The 12,725-nt window shown below is 41.7% G+C and overlaps 1 protein-coding gene across 2 annotated transcripts in view; it reads right to left on the minus strand.

Moving 5' to 3' along the window:
* Nucleotides 1–4,156: 4,156 nt before the first annotated feature.
* The window catches only part of LOC121179435 (chemokine-like protein TAFA-1), a 97,764-nt gene continuing 89,195 nt past the window's right edge, over nt 4,157–12,725 (minus strand). Inside the window, exons 3-4 of one of the 2 annotated variants that reach the window (XM_041034299.1) lie at nt 5,516–5,640; nt 4,157–4,183 (exon numbers count right to left, since the gene is read on the minus strand). In XM_041034299.1, coding sequence (XP_040890233.1) covers nt 4,157–4,183; nt 5,516–5,640 — 152 coding nt within the window. Of the gene's footprint in view, nt 4,184–5,363; nt 5,383–5,438; nt 5,641–12,725 lie in introns of those variants that run through there. The other variant, XM_041034298.1, reaches the window with a different exon arrangement.

Below are 12,725 nucleotides of genomic sequence, written 5' to 3' on the forward strand. Positions count from 1 at the left end.
CCAGGTGTGTGGATTTGATTGTGGACGGTGCTGCTTGGGACTCTGTGAGCTGTGGCACATAAGAGAGTCTCAGAGCTCCAATATGTTGGACATGCTAGCAAGAGAGCCAAATGATTTTATTAACCTTTTTTTTTTCCTCCCTGTGGATAGAGTGGTGTGCACCTGTACTCACTTACTGTATTGTATGTTATTTTGGGACTATGCTTCAGAGGACACTTGGGGAAGTAAGGGACTCTCAGACATCATAATTTGGGTTTGATTTTACATCAATGTTGAGTGCAAAAGGAAACATAATGCAGTGCAGTTACAGTGCTGGTTGACTGCATTTGATTTGATATTAAAAAAAATAAACTGCAAAAAAAAAAAAAAAATTTAGCAAGTAATTTGGTTCATTTTAGAGTCATAACCTATTCTTTGAAAAACACTGTGATTGGGGTGATTTTATTTTGCCAGTTTTCATTCAAAATTAACTTAATTTAAGAATTTTGTAGAATAACTAGCTCTGACTCTTTCCCCTCATCAAAATTGGTATGCTTTCAGTTCTGTTCGGATCCGACTAATGCACTTTCTTAGCTGAATGAAAATACAATTTGTATTTTGATTCAGATCCAGATCTCGATGGAGATGAATAATTTCGTAACATTTTCTATCACCAGAATAACTTATTTGCAGGACTGTACAGCTTTTGCAGGGGTGTGTGCTGAGAATTTTCTCATTTGATCTTGTTTGAGGACACTGATTCCAGAAAATTTCTGAAACAAGGGAGGCATCACTGCAAACAACCCCGCTGGCTGATTCTTTGATTCTTTCTTTTTTTTATTATTATTATTTTAGAGATCGAATGATTGTTAAGACAGATGTCATAAGAGCTTCCTCATAGCTCCATGTAAAACAAGCACAACTAATATACACAGTACGGACGTATTCTCCTTTGCTGAGTATATCATGCCTATTTAGGTTGCTGCACTGCAGCTGTTCCTCTGTGTGCTCCAAATAGCTTAAAAACCTCAGACTTAACATGTTGAGTTCTCTTTCAGGTCTTGTCACAGCGTTTTTCTCTGTACATATTTGCTCTTTTCTCTCGTGATCCTTAAACAAAGTACTCCGCTGGGCTCATCTGTCCGGCATTTGCATCTGTATCATCTACCGTACGACGACATATCAAAATGTTGGAGCAGAGAATGACCTCTGCAGGAACAAGAGCATCAACAGGTTACACATTACAGCTCACTCCCTCTCTCAGACACAATACACCTGAGGTTTGTTAGCGGCAGAAGAGGGTTTGTATGCAAATACTGTCATTTCAACCCACGTGTGTGTGTGTGTGTGAAAGGGTGTGTGTGTGTGTGGGGGGGCGTGGGTGTATGTGTGTGAGACTAAAAGTGTCCTCTGTTCTTTTTTGTCCTCTGTCTCTTCAAATGAACAGTGCAGCAGGTAGCAGCGGATTGCTCAAGGATTTCCTGCCTATCCCATCTTTGCTGGCAACTAAGCCATCTGCATTCTAATTTGCTGGCCGCATTAAATTGCAATTTACTCAGACTTCAGTTAGTAAAAGGAGCCAAGGACAATTGCCTTAGCAAAAGAATTTAGCGCAAACACAGCCTACCCTTTCCCCCCTTTCTCATTTAGTGCTGAACAAATCAATCATGCCAGCTGAGAAACCTCTTCAAACAGCACTAAAGAGCACCCTCTAAAAACAGAAGACTCCAGACAACAAAATACATCAAGATCCATTTAATGTGACATTGACAATGGAAAAAGCAAAGAAAACAGGTATAAATTAATCAGTAGCACTTGGAATGAACTCCTCCACCCTAGACCTGTATAAAAATGTCATGAGGATGACAACCTGGGCAGTCTTTGCAGCCATCTGTCGGCTTACGGTCTCGTACCACAATCTCAAAAAAAGTCATTTATTATTTATCCCAAATGACAGACTGTTTACCATATGTGTATGGTTTTATGTTTGTCTTCATAGTGACGTTATACAGGAGTGAAGGCGGAGGAGAAGTGTTGTCAAGCACAGAGGTGAAACAGATGATTTTCTCTGTGAAGTTGAACTGTGTCTGGCATGGCTGCTGGGAGTTCATTTTGATCAACTGCAGAGTGCGGTCTCCCGATTTGACAAATTAGATGGTGATGCATCTGCTGGCAGGTCACTTTTGCTCTGAAACTATCTCACAGATGGGCTACATCTTGTCACAGTGTGTTATTTTGCTTGAAAAAGTGGCCTCCGCTCCTTTTAATAAGGGACATGGCTTTCTGAACAGCACGTAAATCATGTTGGACTAGTTGGAGGGGACACACACTGTAAAGTGTGAAAGATGGTGGTGTAAAAGAGCCGATTCACTGGAGTGCAATGCTTAGCACTCACTAATATGAGCAATTACATACTCTTTAGTGGAACGGCTGTGGGCTTGCACATTTAAAACAACTATTGCATATGAGTAAGTGGTTATGCTGAAGTGTGAATTTACTTTATAAAAAAAAGCCATTAAAATTCATGTAATGCCTGATGAGGATAGTATTACGTATGTATACTGCTTTGATCCTAGTGACATGTTCATATTCACTCTAACACACTAATAGTGAGGTTATCAAGTGAACATAATTCTTTTCACTATCATCAAAAGCAGGGGAGAAGAATGAGTAGGAGAAAAGATGTTTTCATTACAGCCTCTCTCATTCTGCCTGTCTCTCTTAAGGTGTATAATTGTTTGGAGGGAGCAGAAATGGATTGATCTATTTAGCCAGTGGAGCGCGTAATGCAGATCTATGGTGGGCGAGTGTTTTGGAAGGTGCTCCCCAGCCTCGCTCTCACTGTGACTTCCACAAACAAAAGGGCCTGCCTTGTCTGCTGCTACAGAACAGGCAATGAAGGGCTCCCTCTCTGAAAGACATAAAGAAAGAAAAGAAGAAACATGGGTGTCAGGCACTGGCTTTGCTTGGCATCTTACTTTTCATGCCAATTTTTATGAAAGATGGTGATGACGTCTGTGTTGTTTGTGTGTGTGTGTGTGTGGGTGACCGTGTGTGCGCGTGCCTGCCTCATTTGCGCTTCACTGACACCTTTCAGAGCAAAATGAAAACCTGCAGGAAGTAAAATGGCTGAGGGAAAAAAGTAAAAGAAAAAAACACAAACAAAAAACAAACAAAAAGAAAAACAATGCTGTGTGTTGTGGGCTTACAGAGTTGTGACGAAATAAATACAAATGAGGCCCGAGAGCCAGGTGAATGAGGAATGTTGATTAAAAAAGGGAGCAGAGTGCAGGATAAAAGGCCTTTCATGTAGCCTGTGGGCTATGCTGTGTGCTGATAGCTGCTTCAACAAGACCCTCAGAGGGGGATCAGGATATCAAGTGGACTCTGATAAGAAGCCACATGACCAAAAGGGAAGAGGCCTGCCCGGGGGTCTCGCGCACACATGTGAGCATACACGCGCAAACACATACATATCAAACACATCAAACACACAACTAGGAGCAAACACAGAGAGGAGCAAGTAGCATGTCACAGATTAGTGTCTAATGGGATTGGCAGACTGGTGCAAGGCACTGTAATCAAGCCCACACACTGGCCGATAGCAAAAACAGGACACGGAACAAAGGAGGCAATGAAAGGAAGAGGGACTGATCCTGCCATTAAACACTGATCACAGACAGCAGGGTTCTGCTAACAGGCGGACCTGGCTTTCTGTGTGTGTTTCTACAGTCCTCTATGAATGCACTGCTACAGTACATGCTTCTTTACCGATCTACACTACACTTTAGTGATACGTGTGTCACTGTGAAAAAAAAAAAAAAAAACGCAGCAACTTAGGTTTTATTTATGCGTGTGCTGCCTGTGCTGGGTGATAAATATTTACAGTGGGTGGCGGTGCGTTCAGTATTTGTGTCACGCCTGCCTAATCATGCACAGCATGTAAACACACACTTGATTATTTCGAGCTGAGTATTTGGGTTAATGAGAAGTCATTGAACATGAGTTGGTCCCACTCCTACTGCCCGACACTCAAGTGCATACAGTGATGTGAGAGAGAGAGAGAGAGACGGGAAAACAGAAACAAAGAACAGCTTGAGAAAAAGACTAACCTTTACAGAAGCAAGAATGCAGCTCAATTTCTGTTGACGCATCCTCTGCATTTTGCTTCCGGAAGCTAAAAAGGGGAGTATGGCTGGGTGTTCTGCAAAGAGAGGGTCAAGAAAAAAGGACACGTGTGTATTGGGTAGAAAAGCTTCAGGCCTGACCTATGGTCTTCTTCTCTTAGGATTTTGATTAAATTACTGATTTTACTGAAGAGAATATGAAGAAAATAATTTGTTCCAAGTTATATAAAAGCAATCATCATTTCAGATTTACTTAGTTAAAACTGTGCAAAGGACTGAATTGAGAATTAGAGATGCATTCTTTAAAGTGAACCAAGTACTGCACCTTACCTTGACAGGCTGGCATAACCCCATTCGATCAACTTCCTTCTGAAAATTTTAAGCCTGTGGTGGCTGTGTGGGGGCCCAGTGAAAGCTTTATGCCTATCTGCTGGCATATAAATCCGCAGAACAACCTTGGGAAGCCCCGTGTGGTCTAACCTTCACTGGCTGTTCCCTGTTTTCCTACCATCACATTAGTCTCTGCTTCTATTCAAAGTCATTGTCACCAAGCGCTAAGAGAATACAGGAGGCGTGGGGGGGGTTCCTGATCGCGAGCAGGGGGGGGGCGTGAGTCAATTAAATGAATACAAATCGGGTGATCAACCTGTCAGAGAGTGCTGGACTGCTGGCTTCGAGGACTTAACTCCCTTCATTATTTTTGCATGCCGCATTTGGAGTCACTTTACAGAGCTGAAAGGCAGTGCAGAAGCACAGTGGCAGTTAACTTTATCTCTGAAAAGAGTGTAGCTCGAGGCAGAGCCCACCTGTTTGTTTACTGCCTGCTTTATGTTTGTTCTTTACTACTATGGGCCCTTAGACAGACTCCACCTTATTATACAGAGGGTAATCTCCGTGCAGTGTGACCCGTGCATGTCCTTTTTTACCCACAGGTTTGATTTTGTGTGTATTTGATTGTTCAGTAGCAGCGGGCAGTTGGCAGAGGAGCTTTGTTAAAGCATTTAATCAAAGTATTCAAACACAGCTTCTTGTTCTTTCTCGCGACTTCCTCATCGTCAGTCTAAGAAGAAAGGTTGAATAGTAAAGTAAAATCTCTCTGACATTTTAGGAATATACTGTGTGGAAATGGTGTGAGTGCACTGGTATGTGCACATGTGGATATGTATGCAACTGTGTTTATACCTGGGTTAAAATGTGCACGTACAGAACAGGCGTGTATTGTACATGTATTGTGTTGATTTGAGCATACATATAGATTCATGTCGGCTGAGGTGTGAGTCTGTGTGAGTCTGTGTGAGTCTGTGTGTGTGTGTGTGTGTGTGTGTGTGTGTGTGTGTGTGTGTGTGTGTGTGTGTGTGTGTGTGTGTGTGTGTGTGTGTGTGTGTGTTTGTGTCTGTGTGAGGTCTCACCCTTGTGGTCTTGATTTTGTTCCCAGAGGAGCACATCCATCCAGAGTTGTCAGGCAGAGTCTTACACTCTTCTCCCTCCAGACATGGTTCCATCTCACACCACCATTTCCCAATTACAATGGACGCTGGGGAAGGAGAGCACAAATATGCAACAAAGCAGGTTAGTTTACCACACAGAAACACACACTCATACACAAAGAAAAAGAGCCTTAAATGGGCATTAAAGTAAAAATACATAATAACATACAATTAAAACCATAAGGAGTAACAAGGAGTTTAAAATGTAGGTGTGGAATCATCACAGTCTCCCACGTAAACACATTTTGTGTACATATTCGACACAGGCACACTCGCTCCCACACACTATATTATGAGCAACTCCAGAGGAACACCCAGACGTGTCTCTAAATGAATGTTTTTCCTCTGCTTCGGCCTCAGAGCAATTGTATCGTTGCTGCATGGGTACTTTTGCTGTTGACAATAATGTATTATACCAACAGAAATTAATCATTATTTTGTTTTGATATAGCTACATTGCATGTAGGGGAGCAATCTCATTTTTAATCAAAACTAATTGCCTCTCATTAACTTCGACTGAATTCTTCCTCCAGCGATCTGACAAAAACAAATATGTTCTCATCTTCTCATCAAGATCTTGCTCTTTCTTTCTCTCTCTCGCTCGCTCGTTCTCCCTCACTCTGTCTCTCTCTCTGTTTGTGTTTCTGGGTGTGTGTCTGTGTGTTTTAGGTTTGAGATTATAAAAAATACTTTTCATGATAGGTGAGTAACCTGAGTGAAGACAAGTTAAATAAAGAATATATGTTCTTCTAATTGACTTACCACAGGCCATATGTTCAGTTAATCACATGAGGAAATGTGCTTCCCTGTTCTTTCACATCCAGTTGCACTGTATTTGAAATGTCTCAACTGTGTTACTTGTAACAGTATTTTATAACAAGTGAGCCAAAGAGTACTGTTGCAAAAATGCATTTTATATACAGAACTTGACTTTCAAAGTCAAGTTCTGATTAATTTATTAAGCATGATTTATTAACCATGACGTCTGAAAAACTTTTTGTTTTTAACACTCCTCTGTATCAGTAGTGATGATGTTTCTGACAGCAAGTGTGAAAAGTTCAAAGCAATTTCTCAAACGACAAGTCATCTTTCCCCCAACTATTTTTTTTCAGCATACAGTATATTTTCTTAAAATCTGTTGCTTAAATCTCCAAAGAGCATCTTTCCTTTTATCATGTTGACATAAAGACGATGTGAAGGTCAAATGATTGGGTGAATGCAATGCGTTAAACTAGTTTCATTTCATTTTTGAACCTTTTGGAAAAATGTTGTTTTTTTTTTCCCCCCTTCAGGCTGTGTTGCCAAGGTTACAGGCCAGCCACCAATCAATTGTGAGTATGAGCAACATGCCGTCTCCAACTGATGGAAGAAGACGTTAAGTGTAGTCCCTCACAGCACTGAGCGTGCTTCGGTTCTGTGTGAGTGCACACACACACACACACACACACACACACACACACACACACACACACACACACACACACACACACACACACACACACACACACACACACACCGGACATGGAGTTACACCCCACTGCTGTTTAGAGAACTTGCTGCATTTCCTGACTTCCTCCTTCGTTTTACCCTCCATGAGCCCTGAGGATACTGAATGCCAGAATCAGAGCATCCACTAACCAGCTGTGAACCCGCCCTTTGGCTTCACCCATGGCTGTTTACCTTATCCACTAATTACCACATGTTGGTCCATCATCCACTGTGCTCCTGCCATCTCGCTTTTTCTCCCTCTGTCTTCATCCATGGGCTAAATATACACTTCACATCCTTAATCATGTTTACATTCAGCTGCGTTTTAGCTGCAACACCATAACTATGCAGGAAGTCCTCGTTAAGTGGCAAATTATAACTAGGCTTGAGGAGATGTGTTTAATCAGTTCTATCGAGCGATGATGATGCGCCGCGACGCCGCCACTCTGTTTAGCCTCTTCTTCTCGCTGTGGAGAGTTGGGGGGAACCGAGCAAGTTGTTTTTCATCATACTACCAACTGCTGACGATTTATATTCGACAATGTGAATGCAGAATCCACTTGAAATTTAAAATGGTAAAGTAATACCTGCAAAACAAAAAAATCAATTCCTTCAAGTGGAACCAGAGGGAAAGCAGGAAAGAGACAGAAAAGGAAGAAAAACGAGGCAGGATATTAAAACACTGCCTCACACGAGCTGCTGAAACACGAGAGCTGCTTTGGATGAAAGTTGAATGGTATTTACTGTACTTCACAGTACTGAGTTCTCCTCACCCCCTGTGCCTTGAAATGTGTGCACATGAAGCATAGATAATTTATACACAGGGAGTCTAGAAAACGGCTGCATTTACATCGGCCTGGGAAGTTTCTGTTAGTATTATTTGTTGCAGCCAATACTTACTTCTGTGATGAGCAATATTAAATTCCTGCATAATGTTTTTCAGTTAGGGAAGAGTCAGAATACCTATTGGTTGTTGAATGTATTTTGTTGGGGAAAATTTCTCTGAGTGAATCTTAAATCTGAGTTTAACACGTGTATGTACGAGTGTGATTTTGTGAGATTACAGCCAGACTGGAAACCAGTCATGGTCCAATATGCAACTTACACAAGAGCGATGTGGAAATGAGGCAGAGGACATCCTGTGACTAGCGATGAAACTTTCAGTTTAATTTTCAGATTCAGTCTCAAGTCTGGATTTGAACAGATTTAATTCTACACATTTTTAACAAGGTATTTTAAGTTTTGTGTGGAAAAACCAGACCAGACACTAATTATCATTCTAATGATGACTTGTTCATCTTTTTATAGAGTTGCCTCATTTGAAGATTTTCTAAATGTTGTGGACACTGTCGAGTCCTGAGGCTGCGCTTAAGAAGCCTTCATGACTCTTTAGCTTGAAAATAAAATATCCAACCAGAGACAGCACTGCCTCCTCATTATCTGTATAGTATGCCCACAAGATCAAAGATGGATTACCAGAGTCTCGAGACATGTCACCATTCAGAAATTGTAAACTAGAGCAGGGTTGCAGTTCTGGGCTTATATAAATAAATTAAAAAAAGAAAAAATGAAAATTTATTCCACAGCATAGGCCAGATGATGTGGATAATCCACCATCTTTTGCACAACTCTAATTAATATCTTGACAGATTCCCATCCTGTAGTAAAAGGAGAGTAAAAGTTTAATGAGCAGCGCCTATGAAATACATCTCATAAATATTCAAATTTGATCTTTGCCTTAAAAACCTATTTCAGTCAATGTGGAAGGCAGCAGGCTCATCTCAGCACAACTTGACAACACCTTGTTAATGACGTGTCTGTTCGGATGGCCACGAGGAAAAGAACCAGACAGAGTCGAGCCTCATGTGAACACACGCATTTCATGTCTGTGGCTGTACCCGGGCCAGGACATCTGGCTCTGACCTTGACCAACGGAGAAGAGCCATTTCTGGGCCGAGGTCCATGCATCACTCTCTGGTGACCACTGACCTCCAACAGTCGTTTTACTTTAACTACTCCCTGTGCAATCGTCAGCATAGAGGGTATAACCTTTGTTCCAGCATCGGAAAACTTTACTCCTCCTCTGTGCCTGCACGGGAGTGAAGCAGGAGGGGGGATTACAGCAGGCCACTGTCCTACACCCTGCGTTGGGCTGACTATTAATTTTCAGACCCATCTCTTTAAGCTGAAAGCGTTCGATGTATGTGCACCAACACCTATTAACACCATCCTCACGTTACCATAAAGTAGCTGCTATGTACTGTCAAAGATGACAGATGGGGCTTGGAAAAATAAGCAAAGAAGAACCGAAAGAATGTTTGATTCAACGTGTTAGCAGGCTGGAGTCTTTAGCTTTGATGGACAAAGCAAGAGTGGGACTTGAATTGATTGAAAAACATGAAGCGATGGACCTTTTACAAGTGCATCTGTCAGATCACTGGTGAGCGGGCTCCGTGATGGATTGAACTTGCTGACACGTCCCTGCCAGGTAGCAGAATGTTTGAACACCTTGACGGATGAGGAAGAGAATTGATTTCTGTCCGTGTCAAAATGTGAATACGTGTCTTTGGGCTCAATGAATAGTTAATGGTTTTTAACTTGGAGCGGCCGCACAGCGCTTGGTGGACTTAATCATAGCAAAACAATGGCTTTTCATTTATGTCAGCTGTAGTGTTTGCTTTTTTTTTTTTTTTTTCCTGGCCAGTCACTTAGATGAGTTGCCTTCAGTCAAGATCTGGAGCAGAAAGCAATTAGGCTTTAAATTCTCAAGCCATTTGTTGGGTTAAATTTACAGTTTGTGGTGAAGGATCGATTCTTCCCACAGGATAACATCCAGCTCCATTTTTTCCCTTCACTGACTCACTCAGGTCATCTGGGAGTTTTTCTCTTCCCTTTTTACCTGAACAGTTTACGTCAGTGATCTGCATGTGCCCTGATTACTCAGTTACTAACCAAGCAAAAGGTCAATCAATCAATCAAATCAATCATTCATTCACATAATCATGCAAGTAAGCAAACAGTTCATTAATCAAATGATCCCTCTTTCGCTATACTAGAAGAATTACAGTGGACTGTTTGATTAAAAAAACACATTTCCATCTCAGTGAGACAGAGGTATGAGTGCAAGCTTTGTGCAACAGCAAAAAAAAAGTATTGGAAGGGTCAAGGGAGCATGAAGCAAATGAAGCAAGTGTATAATTACAGTGGGACTGAGACCTGGACCACTGAACCCGAGGTCAGCCTCAGATGGTCATTATTCTGCATTAATCTTTGCCTCTTTCAGAAAAGAGAGAGCCGGGGTTGATTAGCTATTCAGAAAATATTGTTTGGCTTTCTAATCACATGGCTTTAATGAATTTCTGAATTTGTAATGGCCATCCCGCAAATTTGAGGAACAATTCCTGCATTTTCATTTTCAGTGGGGTTTTTGAATTCAAATTAAGACTTAAAAATCCCTACAGAAGGTTTTACTAGTTTGAATGACCTCCGATTCATTCAGGTGAAAATGGAATGCACAGTTACACGGACAAACATCTGCAAAATTTATCAGGGATAATGCAAAATGATGGAATAACTCAGGGTCAAAAGTACTACAAAGAAAAATATGATGAATCTGTGTGTAAATTTTGAGCATCAATGAGCGAGTGATCAATGAGTAACTGTGTCTGTGGAGTTAGTGTGTGTGTGTGTGTGTATGTGTGTGTCTGTGTGTGCCTATTAATGGATGAACAATGACTCCTTTTGTTGTGTGGTTATTTCCTTTCTTTTGTGTGGGTACAAAAGCAGACTCACGAAAAATGTATCTCCCACACACTGACATAGATCTGCCCTATGTTTCTTTACCTCTCTGTCTCGATCGATACAACCACGAACTTGTTACTCCAGCAGTGAGAGCAAAAAGGAAATATGATGTTGTAAAAAAAAAAGAAGATAAAAACATAAGAAAAGAGGGAGAAAAAACAAAACTATGGAGACCTTTCAACTCCAGCTGAGGGTCAGATCCTCCCCTGGCAGGTTAAAGGTTGTGAGTCTAATCACATCACCACAATGCTGTGAGAGCTCTGTGGGATGTGACAAAGATGGAGGAGAAAACCTGCTTCACAATCATTATCTTCAACTTCTTGGAAGCCACAAACATCTGTTTTGACCCAGGAGGATTTCTATGTTTGTAAGTCTCTCCTTATGTCTGTCTATGTGCGTGTTTGTCAGTAAGAGAAAGGAGTTATTGTTTTCTATTGTACAGTATAATCTGCTCCTTCTGTCCATCCCCTCAGGCAGTATCTGCAGCAGGTTTGCGTGTAGCCAACAACATGCAGGAGGGGGGTGGGTAGGGGTGCAACAATATGACAGCCAAGCTGTGGGGGGCAAGGACATTATGATAAGAAGAGATGTCATCTTGGCTTTCTTGGCTGTCACCAGTTTGGACTTTGATATCCATGCAAGCAAGCACAAAGATTCATAAAGTCCTGCACATCAGATACGTCTATATGGACAAATCACATCAGGACAAGCTCTGTCTGATAAACTACCTTCTGGCTGATATCTATGATTACCCTGCTTGTAATGAAACTATTATGTTTTAAAGACCATATCAAACAGAGTGTCTTACTCTGGCATACTTCTGATATTTTGATTTCATTCATAATGTGCATCTGTGTGACCAGTAATGTATGTGGAAGAACTTGCAGGACTTCTTGTCCGTCCCTGCAAGTAGAGACCATGTGTGTCTCCCCCCCGGATGTATCTCAAATGTACCATGACAACCTGTCATGCTCGGCTATATGCGCCGGCAGCCAGACAGAAGGGTTCATTCCCCATCAGTGATCAGCGGCGAGCGGGCATCTGCGTGCATCTCTTGTTGAAAGAGTTTAGTGTTACAACAGCTACATGACAACATAAAGTGGTAGCATGTGTGCATATTAGGGCATCTGCGTGCATGGGCTGAGTAAATCAGTACATATGCACGTGTGTATCTTTGCGTATGTGTGTGTGTGCGTAGTCATACTGTGGCTGAAGGCTTTCACGTCTCATAGACTGGGATAAAGGCAGCGGTGCAGTGACGAGCGCCTAATCTGAGTCTGTGTGATCGGCCCGGTGAGGCTGGAGAGATATGAGCTTTTGACTTGTTAAAAGGAATGTTCTTCACTAAGAGCCTCGTTGGCCCTGACATAACTGGGGCATAGTTCTCCTTGTCAAAGCTAATAATCAATTCCCACTACAGGGATAATCTGACAGCAGACCCCCACTGAGCATGACGCCTTTCAACGCAAGCTGACGTCACATCCCCACATATTAATAACAACCAAAACAGTTTAGCAATAGCAACTGCAATAACCCCCATGGGGCTCATATTCACGAGATGGCGAACACTTGACAATGGGACTGATCTTCACTGCGTGCTTTGATGTTGGAGTTAGTTTGATGCTAATGACCGATAATACAGCAGATCATGGCGACTGCCTGCTTCTGCAAATTTGGACAAAGATAAAGGATTGTTCATTCCTCCAGGCTCTGTATGTGTGCCCAAACCAAATGACCTCTGAAGATACACTTCTGATTTGTTATATCAGAGCACTGGCTATTCTTCATTTTTTCTTTTTTCTTTTTTTTTTTTTGTTTAGGGAACACAACCTGTGTATGGTAC

Source organism: Toxotes jaculatrix, chromosome 3, assembly GCF_017976425.1.
Source record: "Toxotes jaculatrix isolate fToxJac2 chromosome 3, fToxJac2.pri, whole genome shotgun sequence".
Taxonomy (NCBI): domain Eukaryota; kingdom Metazoa; phylum Chordata; class Actinopteri; family Toxotidae; genus Toxotes; species Toxotes jaculatrix.